At 41.5% G+C, this 15536-nt stretch overlaps 1 protein-coding gene across 3 annotated transcripts in view; it reads right to left on the bottom strand.

Annotated features, from left to right (window-relative positions):
- The window catches only part of UBP1 (upstream binding protein 1), a 67291-nt gene extending 51781 nt beyond the window's left edge, over positions 1–15510 (bottom strand). The window contains exons 1-2 of one of the 3 annotated variants that reach the window (XR_014232888.1): positions 15425–15510; positions 14861–15052 (exon numbers count right to left, since the gene is read on the bottom strand). Coding sequence is in view for 1 of the 3 variants with exons in the window: in XM_082348560.1 (XP_082204686.1) it covers positions 14861–14973 (113 nt within the window). In the remaining 2 variants the exon portion in view is untranslated. The other 2 variants (XR_014232889.1, XM_082348560.1) reach the window with 2 other exon arrangements.
- Positions 15511–15536: the final 26 nt, after the last annotated feature.

Raw genomic sequence — 15536 nt, 5'->3', positions numbered from 1 at the left:
TTACAAAGTGACTGCGCCATTTTACATTCCCACCATTAACATATGAAGGGTGGGTATTTCTTTTTTTGAGATAATTCACTGAGCTGTACATTTATATCTCAGTGGTTTTTCTATGTCCATTCCTCAATAAAAGGTAAAATAGCAAAATATCCAAATGAATGAATAACTACTATAACAAGAACAGCAAAGGCTTGTCTGAACTGCTTATTTCTTCTTACAACCTGTTAACTGACTCAGATATCTGGTTAGCCCATTTTAATTAAATTCAATTTAAAAGCAAAATGTGGAAATAAATGAAATGAAAGGGAAACCCTGTATTCCCTCCTCCCACATACATTTCTATTAAAGCACCAGACTGATTAGTCAGGGACTCAATTACCCACTAATTCTCCTTCTCCTTTATTTATACCTAGGAACTGTCAAAACACTCCTAAGTCAAAAGTATAACTGAGGAACACATAGGAATGGTCCCCAGCCTTCCTCTAGGACAGGGATAAAAACCTTAGAGCAGATATAAAAACTTCTCAGGAAACTTACAAATGGTACTTTAAGACTCAGAGCAGCTCTCTTTATTAAAAACAACCATAGCAGTCAAAGTGGCTCCATGGTAGATGAAAATACATACATATTCTATGTCATATATATGTAAGTGTTTCAAGTTCTCTTGGTGAGAGAATTCCCTGGCGGTCCAGTGGTTAGGACTCCATGCTCTCACTGCTGAGGGCCTGGGTTCAATCCCTGGTCGGGGAACTAAAAGCCCACCAGCGACATGCTGCAGCCAAAAAAAAAAAAAAAGTTCTCTTGGTGAGAAAGAAATAAAAAATGAGATGAGAGCTATAACTCAGATGCATTTAGTTAATTATACTAAAAAGTGACATGGAGAATAATTTTAAGATCTTAACGCTAACTGCTTGGGTTGATCATTACATACAGGTCATCAAAATAAGACATCAGGCTGCATAAGAATGGCTATTTGTAAACTGTTACACATAGTAAATAAAATTTTATTTGCTTCAGATCCTAGAAGGCAACCACCATTTTATTCACTTGGTTATAGGCTACTACGCTCATGGTAGGTGCTAAAAGACTCTTGAATAAACTTAACATATAAACACGTAGAGATCATTTGTTAATGAAATCCCAATTAATTGTTTACTTAATTAGAAAGAAAATGCATTCCAACCAACACAGCAGCCAGAGAAAGCCTCTTCACACAATATTCAGATCATTTCATTCCTTTGAACTCTCCCCATCAGCTCACTTTCGAACCCAGGGTCCCTACAAGGTCCGACAAGGCCCTACTCAATCTACTCTTCTTTCCTTTTCACCTACCCACCCTCAGTCCCTCTGCCTCAGCCAGCCTCCTTCCCTGCCTTTTCCAGGGCCTCTGCATTGGCCCCTCTTCTGCTGATGTCCTACTGGCTCATTTCATTCAAATGTCACCTTTCCAGTGACAACTGTAATCTTCCCATCTGTACTCCCAGTTTCCCCTTTCCTGCTCTATTTATCCACAAAGCGTTTCACTTTCCAACAGTATACGAGACTTATATTTGAATCCTCCATAAGTATATAACCACCCCCCAAATTGGTTTCTCTTCACTGACTAAATCCAGCATCTAGCACAAAGAAGGAGCTCAAATATCTGTTAAATTGATGAATGAACTGTAGCACTGATAATTATTAATAAAATGAAAAACTAGGTCTCCAGATAATCTAAGGTCATAATTTCTACCAGGCTGAGCCATAAGAAATTTCTGGTATTCAACTGATTTTGTCATCTCATATCCCAGACAGGTAGGCCACCCAGGGATCCGACAAGCAGATGAAAAGACTCAAGGCTTTGAATTATTCCAAGTAATTCTGAAATGCCAGTATCCAAAAATAACCAGGCACACAAAGACAAACACGACTTTAGGAGCAAGAACCAAGAGAAGACTCTGTCTGTTGGTATTCAGTTCTTTTCTGCCTTTGTTGCAGAGGGTTAGAGGACTGAAAACTACATATACAAGACTTCTTGCCAGCTGGAATCGTCCTAGGTTGCTCCAAAGGGAAGAAGCACTGGTGGGAAATTAAAAGGGAGTGGGAAAGAGCAGAAGCAGGCAACCATAGCTGAAGGAGAGCTCAGGGCATCAGCAGCCATGCCTCCGGCAGCCAGCTCTCCTCCCTGAACCCTTCTAGCACCTTTGCAGTCAAATACTTCACTAAATCCTTCTCTGCTTGAAACATCTCAGTGTTCTCTCTTTTCCTGATTGGACATAGACCAATACCCACCAAAGACTTCAAGATGCCAGAATTACTGAACCTGTATGATAAAATTAAGCTTACTCTGTTGAAAAAAATAAAAGATAAGCCTGAAAAGATCTGCAAGGAACAGGAAATTTCAAGGGACAGCAAACCTGTAAAGGAACAAATAGAATTTGGAGAACCAGAAGGTAAAATTGCTAAAATTAAGAACTCACATTTAATAACAGCTCACAGAGAAATGAAGATATATAAGGAATCTGGAATATAGGTAAAAGAAGTTATCCAGAAGGCAGCATGGAGAGCAAAATGACAGAAAATGCAGAAGAGGTGTTAAGAAAGAAAAGACAAAGTGAAAAGATTTTACACTTAAGTCTCAGAAGAGAAAAGAATGAGGTAGAGGCAATATTTGAGATAAAGGGTAAGCAAATTCCAGAATTGATGAAATACACTAATTCACTGATTCAAGAACCCCAAATAACCAAAGCAACATAAATAATTTTAAAAACCACACCTAAATTCACCAAGAAAAACTTATAAGCCAGTACAGTCATGTGGAAGTTCAATTTTCTCAGTAAAGTACCAAGTATGGAAATCAACTGAGAGTAGGCCCTAGGAGGAAGAGTTGTGGGTCTGAGATGGAGCCACCCCATCCTTAAGGAGAGCTGGTAAGGAACTGGACTGGAGAGGGACTGGACAAGGGCACTGAGGTGAGACCACTGAGCAGCAAAAGGATGCACTTGAGAGATGAGGTCATGCGCTTCCAGTGAGGCCCAATCAGTGCTTCCCTAGAGCCACATTCAGCTACCTAAGTAAAGAGGTGAAGAATCAGATTTAATCAGGGTTACAGTTTTATTAAAATAAAAAATAGGAGAGGGGAATAAAGCAAGAGGGGGCAAGGGAGACAAGGGTATATGCAGAAAGTAATTACAATGATTGACCAGGGAAACTTAAACTGGCTGGGGAAGAAAACAGGAGTTCAAGAGGGTAAGGAACAGTGAACTGAGAGCAGCAGCAGTGACTGTATATCTTAATGGGTTCAGTGATGGCAGGAGGAGGGTAATGACGGAGCGAGTGAAGGGCAGGGGGCAGCAGGTGAACTCTGAATTTGAGATTACAGGTCGGCTGCATGACTGGTAATGCCAAGGTCTAACCTATGACCATAGGATTGAGTAGCTGAGATCATGTCATTGTAAGAAAGATAATCAAGGAACAGAAGTGTCAGGCTACTGGAAGTCCCATTTAACTATCTTTTGAAATCACCAAGAATTAAGACAGTAGTAGTGGGGCTTCTTTGGTAGTGCAGTGGTTGGGAATCCACCTGCCAATGCAGGGGACAGGGGTTCAAGCCCTGGTCCGGGAAGATCCCACATGCCACAGAGCAACTAAGCCCGTGTGCCACAACTACTGAGCCTGCACTCTAGAGCCCGCGAGCCACAGTCACTGAGCCCGTGAGCCAAAACTACTGAAGCCCGCGCGACTAGAGCCCGTGCTCCGCAACAAGAGAAGCCACTGCAATGAGAGGCCCACACACTGCAACGAAGAGTAGCCCCCCGCCTGCCGCAACTAGAGAAAACCCACGCACAGCAAAAAAGACCCAGTGCAGCCAAAAATAAATAAAATAAAATAAATAAATTTAAAAAAAATCTGGAACTTCTCCTACTCCTGACAAACAAGAATCAAGTGCACAAAAGGACTGGTCCAGTGTGCCCTAAAAAATGACATACATGTCTAGGAGAGACTGATCAAAAAGAGAAGGCACTAATAAGTATGAGTAAAAAAGATATAACTAATGATATAAAAACTAATAAGATGAAAATATTAACAACTTTATGCCAACATATTTGAAAATATGGATAAGATGAATAACTCCCTAGAAAAGTAACACCAAAGCTTTCTTCAAGACATAAAAAGCAGGACTTCCCTGGTGGCTCAGTGGTTAAGAATCCACCTGCCAACGCAGGGGACACGGGTTCTATCCCTGGCCCTGGAAGATCCTACAAGCCGCGAAGCAACTAAGCCCGCGTGCCCCAACTACTGACCCTGTGCTCTTGAGCCCGCATGCCGCAACTACTGAAGCCCACGTGCCTAGAGCCCGTGCTCTGCAACAAGAGAAGCCACCACAATGAGAAGCCCACACACCGCAATGAAGAGTAGCTCCTGCTCACCGCAACTAGAGAAAGCCAGCATGCAGCAACGCAGACCCAAAGCAGCCAAAAAAAAAAAAAAAAAAAAAAAGACATAAAAAGCTTTAAAAAATCATCCTACAGAGACTGATATTGTGGTTAATATTCCCCCAGAGTAAACTTTCACAGGTGAGTTCTAGCAAACTTTCAATGGCAGCTCTTACACAAACTCTTCAACAGGACAGAAACAGAGGAAATACTTCCTAATTCATTTTATGAAGACTTTAGTAATTTTGAAATCAAAACTAGGTACAAGCAAAACTAGAAAAGAAAATGAAAAGTTCATTTCAGCTATAAAGATAGATGCAAAACTCCTAAATTGAGTATTAAAAAGTCAAATCCAAGAGATAATGACAAACCATGACAAAACATGATCTAGTTGGGTATTCCCCAGGAAACAAGGACAGAATCCATAATCTGGAAACAGAACACCACATTTAGAACTTGATGGGCACTGGATTTATAACAGAATAGCAATATAAAGAGTTGAGAAGTAAACAGTCTTTTCAGTTATATTAGGTAAACTGCATATTCATACAAGGATAACTGCAATTAACTGGCCTCCTCTCATACTAAACCAAAGCAGAAGAAGAAAAAAAACAAAACTCTAGAGAGATTATAAACTTAGATGGAATATGTAAAGTAGTAAATCTTCAGAGAAGACTATAAGAATATTTTTATACCCTCAGAGTAGGGAAAGACTAACTATAAATGAAAAGGCTGGTCAATCTGACCATACCCAAATCAAGAACTTCTGTTCAAAAGCCAACATAAAGGGAATTTCCCTTGCTTTCCTAGGCAAGCCAAGGAGTAGAAGAAAGTATCTGTGACATATATGCATAATCAAAGGCTAGTATCCAGAATATATAAAAAACTACAAGATAAAGCAAAAGAACTGAATGAAAACAAAGGTACTGCCTTCAAAATTTGGGAGAGAGGGACTTCCCTGGTGGCGCAGTGGTTAAGAATCCGCCTGCCAATGCAGGGGACACGGGTTCGATCCCTGGTCCAGGAGGATCCCACATGCTGTGGAGCAACTAAGCCCGCGTGCCACAACTACTGAGCCTGCGCTCTAGAGCCTGTGTGCCACAACTATGGAAGCCTGTGCGCCTAGAGCCCATGCTACACAAGAGAAGCCACCGAAATGAGAAGCCTGTGCACTGCAACGAAGAGTAGCCCCCACTCGTCACAACTAGAGAAAGCCCGTGTGCAGCAATGAAGACCCGACGCAGCCAAAAAAAAAAAACCCTTGGGAGAGAGACTTACAGATAAATATGTAGCCGTAAATGCATCTATTAGAAAACACACACCAAAAACCAAGGACAAAGCACCTAACTAAAGAAGGTGGAAAATAACAAGCGTAATCAAGACAAGAAGGAAGACCACAAAAATAAAAGAGAAAATGCAATAGAGAAGAAAAACAAAACCAAAATTTGATTTCTTACAAAATACTAGATATAGACAAACCTCTGAAATAGGTCACAGAAGAAGGAAAAGACACAAGCAATACATGGAGTGAAAGAAAGGAAGTAATCACAAACATCATGGAGATCAGTTAAAAAAAAAATCTGGAAAAAAATTCCCACAGCTGGGTAAGATAGATAAATTGTGTATTTCCTATGCCCATTAAATAAATTACACAGGCAGTCAAACATCTACTCATGCAAAAAAAAAAAAAAAACATTAAAACCACCAAATGCTGTATTCCAGGTGAGGTTTACAAAACCTTGAAGAAACAGTTAAGTCCCACCTCACACAAAAATGTTTAGCTCATAAAGAGAAAGCTCTCCTGCTCACTTGAAGCTGATACAGCCTAAATGTTTTTTTAAAAGGACAGGAGAACCCAAAAAGAAAAGAAAAGAGAAGAAAATTGAGGACCAATCTCAGTTATAAACAGAGACAACCTATTTATGAAACTTTGGAAGCATTCTCTAATCAGTAAGAAGACTGAAGATTCAAGTTCTTAGTGCTTCTAAACAACACTGCAGTGAAGACTAGACCACACACTAAGGCAAGAAAATGAAATGTAAAGATTACACAGGAAGTGGGACTTCCCTGGTGGTCCAGTGGTTAAGAATCCATCTTGCAATGCAGGGGATGCTGGTTCGATCCCTGGTCGGGGAACTAAGATCCCACATGCCACAGAACAACTAAGCCCGTGCACCGCAATTACTAAGCCCACGTGCCGCAACTACAGAGCCCACATACCACAGCTAGAGAGAAGCCCACGCACTGCAAAGAAGAGCCCATGCACCACAACTAAGACCCGACGCAGCCAAAAACTAAATATTAAAAAAAAAAAAGATTACACAGGAAGAAATAAATCTATCATTATTTAAAGATATCAACTAGGAAATCTGAGATCCTACACAATTATTAGAACTAATAAGTTCAGCAAGATCCTGGAGAGAAGAAAAAGAGAAAAAAAAAGGCTACAACAAGAAAAAAAAAAAAATATATATATATATATAGCATTCCCAACTGATTTTCCTCCTATCCAGAAAGATTATCTTCTTCTACCTTGAGAAGACTTCTCAGTTATTCATTGGTGGGCAGCCAAAGGGTGCAATGTGAAGAAGTGGAGGTCAGATCCCAACTCTGGAGCTTCAAATCCCAGCTCTGCCCTTTGTTGAGTGACACCAGGACTCTCTGAACTCTAGTTTGTTTTTAATTTAGTAGAAAATATTTTAAGTATCCAAACTCTGGGCACACATTAGACCAGAGATTCTCAAAGTGTGGTCCATGGAATCCTGGGGAACCTGAGATTTTCAGGGGTTCAGGAGGTCAAACCTATTCTCAGAATAACACTGAACCATTATTTGCCTTTCTCAGTCAGTTGACATTTGCACAAAACCGATGGTGGTTAAAACTGCAGGTGCCTTGGCATGAATCAAGGCAGTGGCACCAAGCTACACTAGCAGTCATTGTATAAAAAGTATTAATTTTATTAAATATTGGTCCTTGGGTAGGTATAATGTATTTCTGCTGCATATCTAAGTGCAATGGTTGTCTCAAGGAAAAGTTTTTTATGAAACTATGATCTGTGAGCTGATCTAGCAGCTTCTCTCACAGAATATCATTTTTACTTGAAATAAATATTGACAAACTATGATTATTCATACCTGAGTATCTGACAGAAATTTCCTCAAAAATGAATAAAGCGAGCCTATCATTTCAAGGAAAACAACTGTGATAGCATTTGTTACCAATGATAAAATCTGCAGCCTCCACCATGTACTTTCTCTGATGGGACAGTGGTGATACTAAGGAATATGATTTTTTGATACTGCATAGAGAAAAATGTCAACATTTAGAAGATCTGCATAACTCAAGAAATCATTATTTTCCAAATGACCAATGCATGCATATTTCAAAATTACTCAGGGTAAGAGACCCAATCAAAGTTCAAAACAGACAAATTGATTCTAATGTAATAGTACAAAAAGTATATTGATACAGTTTCAGATTCCACACTGCAACTTTAAGAAACTACCACTTTTCAAGTGCTGGTATATTATCAGACGACTTTCCAAAATGATCTGAAAGGGCTATTAAAATAATCTCCCCTTTTCCAAACACATATCTACGTGAGGCTGGATTTTCTTCACGTATGTCAACCAAAACAATATATTCCGATAGCAGATAAGAGAATCCATCTGCTTTTCTACACCAAATATTAAAGAAATTTGCTTAAAGGAAAACATAGGCAGAACACTCTATGACATAAATCACAGCAAGATCCTTTTCGACCCACCTCCTAGAGAAATGGAAATAAAAACAAAAATAAACAAATCGGACCTAATGAAACTTAAAAGCTTTTGCATAGCAAAGGAAACCATAAACAATACGAAACGACAACCCTCAGAATGCGAGAAAATATTTGCAAATGAAGCAACTGACAAAGGATGTATCTCCAAAATTTACAAGCAGCTTATGCAGCTCAATATTAAAAAAAAACAAACAACCCAATCCAAAAATGGGCAGAAGACATAAATAGACATTTCTCCAAAGAAGATAATACAGATTGCCAACAAACACACGAAAGAATGCTCAACATCATTTATCATTAGAGAAGTGCAAATCAAAACTACAATGAGGAATCACCTCACGCCAGTCAGAATAGCCATCATCAAAAAATCTACAAACAATAAATGCTGGAGAGGGTGTGGAGGAAAGGAACCCTCTTGCGCTGCTGGTGGGAATGTAAATTGATACAGCCACTATGGAGAACAGTATGGAGGTTCCTTAAAAAACTAAAAACAGAACTACCATACGACCCAGCAATCCCACTACTGGGCATATACCCTGAGAAAACCATAATTCAAAAAGAGTCATGTATCACAATGTTCATTGCAGCTCTATTTACAATAGCCAGGACATGGAAGCAACCTAAGTGTCCATCGACAGATGAATGGATAAAGAAGATGTGGCATATATATACAATGGAATATTACTCAGCCATAAAAAGAAACGAAATTGAGTTATTTGTAGTGAGTAGGATGGACCCAGAGTCTGTCATACAGCGTGAAGTAAGTCAGAAAGAGAAAAACAAATACTGTATGCTAACACACATATATGGAATCTAAAAAAAAAATGGTTATGAAGAACCTAGGGGCAGGACGGGAATAAAGACGCAGACGTAGAGAATGGACTTGAGGACACGGGGAGGGGGAAGGGTAAGCTGGGACAAAGTGAGAGAGTGGCATGGACATATATACACTACCAAATGTAAAATAGATAGCTAGTGGGAAGCAGCCCCAGAGCACAGGGTGATCAGCTCAGTACTTTGTGACCAGCTAGAGGGGTGGGATAGGGAGGATGGGAGAGAGGGAGACGCAAGAGGGAAGAGATATGGGGATATATGTGTATGTATAGCTGATTCACTTTGTTATACAGCAGAAACTAACACACCACTGTAAAGCAATTATACTCCAATAAAGATGTTAAAAAAAAAAAAGAAAGAAATTTGCAAGTGTAAGACAATACCACTCTTCTCACAAACTGTTTTGTTTCCAAAAAAAATTTTTAATAAAATATATTGGGCTTCCCTGGTGGCGCAGTGGTTGAGAGTCTGCTTGCCGGTGCAGGGGACACGGGTTCGAGCCCTGGTCTGGGAGGATCCCACATGCCACGGAGCAACTAGGCCCGTGAGCCACAATTACTGAGCCTGCGCGTCTGGAGCCTGTGCTCTGCAACAGGAGAGGCCGCGATAATGAGAGGCCCGCGCACCGCGATGAAGAGTGGCCCCCACTTGCCACAACTAGAGAAAGCCCTCGCACAGAAACGAAGACCCAACACAGCCATAAATAATTAATTAATTAAAAAAAAATATATATATATTTGTGGTAATATATAATGGTTTGTAATTATTTCAAATAAATTAATAAAATTTAAAAGTTCTTGATTATGAAGAGACTACAAAAGACACAGCATACCATTCTATTCAGGTAGACTGAGACAAAGTAATCTATAAATGAATGACATCAACAGTGGTCCTACTCTACTCAAAATCATTCTGCTGGGACTTCCCTGGCAGTCCAGTGGTTAAGACTCTGCACTTCCAATGCAGGGGGCGCGGGTTCAATCCTTGGTCGGGGAACTAGGATCCCACATGCTGCACAGCGTAGCCAAAAAATTAAAAAATAAAATAAAATAAAAATGAGCCTTTAAAAATAATCATTCTGCTAAAATGACAGAGATCCTTTAAAAGCTAAATAGTATTCATAGGTATTCTATCGTTGCTTCCAAAAATTTTCTGTGTTTAAAAACAACGGTTCTGACCAGTACATAGCAGAAGTGTCGGAGTCATAAAAGAGATGGAAAGACTAAGGAATTGTTGTTGAAGAAGGTAAAGACTAAATGCAATATGGGATCCTAGATTGGAACCTGGACTAGAAAAAGGGCAATAGAGAAAAAAAACCTGTGAAATTCAAATGAATTTTGCACTTTAGGTAACAGTTCTGTACCAAGGTAGTTTTGAAGACTGTATTCTGGTTATGGAAGTAGGAGAAGCTGGGTAAAGGGTATATGTCAACTATCTACACAATCTTTTTAACTTGTAAACATAAACTCCTAACTCATAAACTCAGAAAGTTTAAAACAAAAAGACTACTACCAAGGTTCAACACAGAAGAGTTTCACATCCATGTATCAGATATGTCCCAAAGCAAGCAAAATAAATATTACAGAACTTCTTTTAAATTCAGTCACAGAACTTACAGCAAAAAAAGATGAACCATCAGATGGTATTTCCACCAAAAGTAAATGTACAAGTTGTCCTAGCAAACTAACAAGTGTCACTCTGATGAAACATATCACATTTATGAGACCGTATCAATAAACTACCAAGTTTCAAACAGCCCTGATTGAAGGGCATAAACTGTACTGAATCTTACTCTTAGTGCGGGGAGGGAACACCTGATTTTAAAAATAGAACAAAATAAAATCTATGGGCAAACAACAGGATGTACATAAATTAGCTGAGTGAGTTCTTAGTCTACATAAAAATTACTTTTTGAATATAAGGTTTCAATACTCAGCAAATGTTTTTCCAAGGCAATCAAAGTATATTATTAGAATCTATCCTTTAGAGCAGGGGTCAGCAAGCTACAGCCCAAAGGCCAAACGCAGCTGGCCTGTTTTTGTACAACCAGGACCTAAGAATGGTTTTTACATTTTTCTAAAGGGTTGTAAACAAACAAAACAGAGTGACAGAGACCCTCTGGCCTACAAAGCCTTAAATATTTGCTATCTGGCCTTTTATAGAAAAGATTTGCCAGTCCCTGCTGTAAGGTAATAACCAATATGGATACTATACTCTGAAGTGAGTATCTTTTTTTATCAACAATTTATTAAATTCTTTCAAGATTAAGCCCAGAAAAAGTTTTTAAAATTTGAAATGAGAAATTTTATAGAAATTATTGCCAATTCTGAAAGCAGTCTCAGGTACCACCCTAATAAATTGTTCAAATTTCACTTATCCTGAAAATTTTCTATACTTCCAAGAAATGTCACCTACTCAAGGACATTCTGCTTTAGCATGAGACCCAAAGAAAATTATAAGCTATTAATAGCTACATAATAAACCATATCCTTTGTAATCTTTTACTAACTTAACACTGATCAAAGTTGAAATTTTCCCATTACCTCAAAGGGTCTATAAACTGACATTTTAATCTTTCAGTCAATATAGAAAATCTGTCTTCACCCCAAAACAGTTTTGATTTAGCAAATTATTTGTAAACTATGAATGTACCTCTCACTTAAGAATATATAAAGTACACCTTTTGTTTCAAAACAGATGTATACCATAGTGAAGTTTAAGAGGGCTCAGACCAATACCCTTTGTAAAGTAATAATTTAATACTAAAAAAGTTTTTATGCATAAAGAATTCACATTACTTTTATTTTTCAAATTACTCGTTAAATCCTGAAAGTTAACTTATTATAGATTATACATTTCATGTGAACACTTAAGATGGAAATAAAATTACCAGGTGGACCAAAAGATCCTCCTAGGAGAGTTTTAATGAGTTTTACTTTTTCAAGTCCTTTGGTTATCTGCTCCTTACTTCACAAAACATGAATGACCCAGATTTCAAGTCACAATGGGTTTCGGCCTTCATTCAGTGAGGGGAAACTCAGTCCTCACTTGGAATGGTGGTGCCACTGACAATCGCTTTAACAACTACAAACTTTGGTTTACACACTTAAAAGAAAAGGATTGGTCTATTAGCTTTCTAGGGTCTCTTCAACCATCTCTAGACTCTTGATATTGTAACTAAGATTTTAAAAAACATTTAGGACCCGCCTTATTTCAAATAGAATCTGCAGCAGCCTATGCCTCACATACAAATAGGGTACGAGAATACACACAGAAGAACACAAACAGACAATGAGAACCAGGGTGTAGGAAAAAAAGGGAAGCAAAGATTTTACCAGAAATTAGCCTCATCATATCCCAATACTATCAGCCTACATTATTTAATGCAAATATATATTTCTAAATTGTCAGACTACTGAGAGAAACCACATGTTTCTTTCATGCTATCTTCCTTCAAAGCTGAAGAAATCATTTCCTAAAGAAGTCTTTAGAAATACCTCTTGGTTTAAGCCATACAAAAAGCAAATACAGTAAGCATACTTCAATTTGGGGTTTTTTTGGCCGCACTGCGTGGCAGGTGGGATCTTAGTTCCCCTACCACTCCGCAGTGGAAGCGTGGAGTCTTACTTAACCACTGGACCTCCAGGGAAGTCCCTCAGGCATACTTCACTCTGAAAGAAAAATGGAAAGCTGCCTCCAGAGCAAATTTTTATCAAGAAGTCACTTTTCCGATAATTTCAAATTTAGCGCCTCAAGTTTATTTCTTGAATTTGAGAGGACAAATGAAATAGACAAGAATCATGAGCCTTACTTCCCTGGAGCTCAGGAATGTCCCGCTTCCCCGATGCCTGAGGAAAGGAGGCCATTGCCCTTGCAGAGAGAAGAGGCTGGGCGGGCACTCCCCAGCTCCAGGGCCGGGCTGGGAAGCGTAAGGGCCATCAAAGGAGGACTGCAACAGCCTAAAGCCTTCTTCAGACCTGCTCCAGATCAAGGCAATCTTGGAGTTTTCCTAAATTTGTATTTCAAATAATGGGCCTTGAATTTGCAAGAGGCAAGTACTCTCCTGGCTCCTCTTGAGGACCCAATTAAGTACAAAAAACTAAATAAGCTCCTTAAAAATGGTATGTGCCTTCAAAGATACTAGAAAATTCAGATTAAATGACAGATACCATATAACCAATAACCAAAAACAATCAATGGAAAAAGTCCCCATGGAAAGTATTGTAAAAAGACACAGAATTACAAAGATGTCAGAAAATACCTTTAAGGACAAGGTAATGAAAAGGTTTAATATCAAGATTTTCCTTCTAGACCATAAACAAAAGTTCACTAGTTGGCTGAATCACTGAAACAAACAGAACTCGAGAAAAAAAAGTGAAAGCTCAGAATAACCCTCAGTAAGCAAAGCTCTCAGCAGCAAACCTTCATTTAACCATAATTGAGAAGAAACACTGAATCTGCCTCACCTGCCCTCTTCTGCCTTCACTGCAAGTCCAGGGTCTCAAGGAGCAGCATGGCCCTCGAGGCCCACACATGTTTTCACTGTGAATCAGTGCCTCTTGTACTGCCAACTGGGGTGACCTTATGACTTTCAGTAGCTCAATTTCCTCAACACTAAGACAGTTGTTCTAGAAAATAAGCCACCTCATCCAGAGCCCTCAAGTTGCACAGCTGCAGAGAGAGGAAGTGCCAAGTTCAGGCAGACCAGCACAGACCCAATCAGGGTCAGAGACTGGCGACCTGAGGCTTTCATCCATGTGCTTCCACACCCTAAGAAACATCTCTACTTTTCAGCTCAGAGTTTCCGTTTAAGATTTAAAAGCCAAATTATTTCAGGGAGTAGCCCCTACCATCCAAGGCCTGCTCTGACCCAGAAGTCGTTCTTCTTCAGGACTTTAATGCTCCCTGTCCTCCCCCAGAGCTGCAGTGAGAGGTATGAAAGCTACTGGGAAACTGGACAGCACGTCAAAGACATCAGTCATTACTTTAAAGAGTCTCTTCGCAAAATCTCATTTAATTCGCATTAAGGAAAAACTGCCAAACCACTGAATTTTACACTTTAATCGGGTGAACGTATACTAAGTAAACTACATTTCCATAAAACTGCTAAAAAAAAAAAATACAGAGCTGCCAAACTGATAGCAAAAACCCAGTGTTCTTCAGGATAAAGGCGAGAGACTAAGCTCAGATCTGTTTCAACCTATCAAAATTAAACAAAATGAATGGCTGCTTGTACAGACAGCTGAGACTAAACAAACTCTTGTTTGTGGTGCAATCAGTGCATCTTAAAACCTTCTTCAAAAGTAAACAGCCTCAGAGGGTAGTCCCCCCAGTGAAAAACTTCACTTTGAGACAATTGAAAAACCCAAGTTAATGTGCTTTTCTCCCCCTGTGGCTACTTTCACTTATGATATAATTACTATTGGAATATCAAGTGATTAAAATTTGCAACCAATAAAGACTACAAGGTAGAACAGAGTAGGAACTGATGCCAAAACCCTGGAGAGTGTTCTCCCAACACGAGTCTTAGCATTTCGTACACTGTATTCCAGCTCTAAGTGGCTTGTAAATCACTTGCAAGGCAAGGAAGTCCCTTCCCCCAACTCAAGCCATCCTAACAGCGGGGCGTATTTTACGGCAAAAATGCAGCCCTCAGGGGCGGTCCCCGGGCCAAAGCCTGCGGGGCCGCTCTCCGTCGCCCGCCCCCACCGTGGGCAGAGGCCTGCGGGGCTCCATGGCGCGGTCAGAGGCCCAGGGTCGTGCAGGCCTTTCCCAAGGAGACAGAGGCTTCCGCCCGCCCGCCCGCGCGCCCGCGCCCGGGCACTGGTACCTCATGCTGTAGGCGCCGGCGCCCAGCTCCTGCCCGATGCCCGAGAGGCTGGCGTCGAAGTCGTGCACCAGCCCGGACTCGATCACCTCGTCCATCTTGAGCACCCAGGCCATCTTCCGGCCTCGCCGCCGCCCGGCGCGCAGCGCGGCCTCCGCGAGCGGGGCGAAGAGGCCGGAGCTCCGCGGGCGCGTCCTGGGGGAGGGCGCGGGTGAAGCCTCCGGCGGGACGGCGAGTGGTCACCAGCGGCAGCCCGGGCGGCGGCCGGGATGAGAACAGCCGGGGCCCCGCGGGCAGGGCACGGCGAACCCGGCGAGCAGCTGCAGCGGGAGCGGCCGGGCCGCGGGCAGCGCCTCCCTCCCGCGGACGCCGGCCCCGCGCCTCATGCCGCCGCCGCCCACCCCCTGCGCCGCTAGCGCTGCCGCCGCCGCCGCCCGCCCCGCCCCGAGGCCCCCGGCCGCATCCTCCCCGGGACCGCGCGGGGGCGGGAGCTCAGCCCGCCCGTCACCCGATCCCCGGCCCGCGGCCCGCCCGCCCCGGCTCTAGCGCCCCGCCGCCCCGGCCAACCCAGCCGACGCCGTCCCGCCGGCCCGGACGCTGGCTTCGCTACGCCTCCGGCTCCAGCTCGCTCTCCGCTTCCGCCTCCTCCAGCCCCGCCCCGGCCGCGGCCCCGCCCCCG

This window comes from Balaenoptera borealis (genome assembly GCF_965194805.1).
Source record: "Balaenoptera borealis genome assembly, chromosome: 12".
Taxonomy (NCBI): domain Eukaryota; kingdom Metazoa; phylum Chordata; class Mammalia; order Artiodactyla; family Balaenopteridae; genus Balaenoptera; species Balaenoptera borealis.
This window is presented reverse-complemented; position numbering and strand designations above follow the sequence as displayed.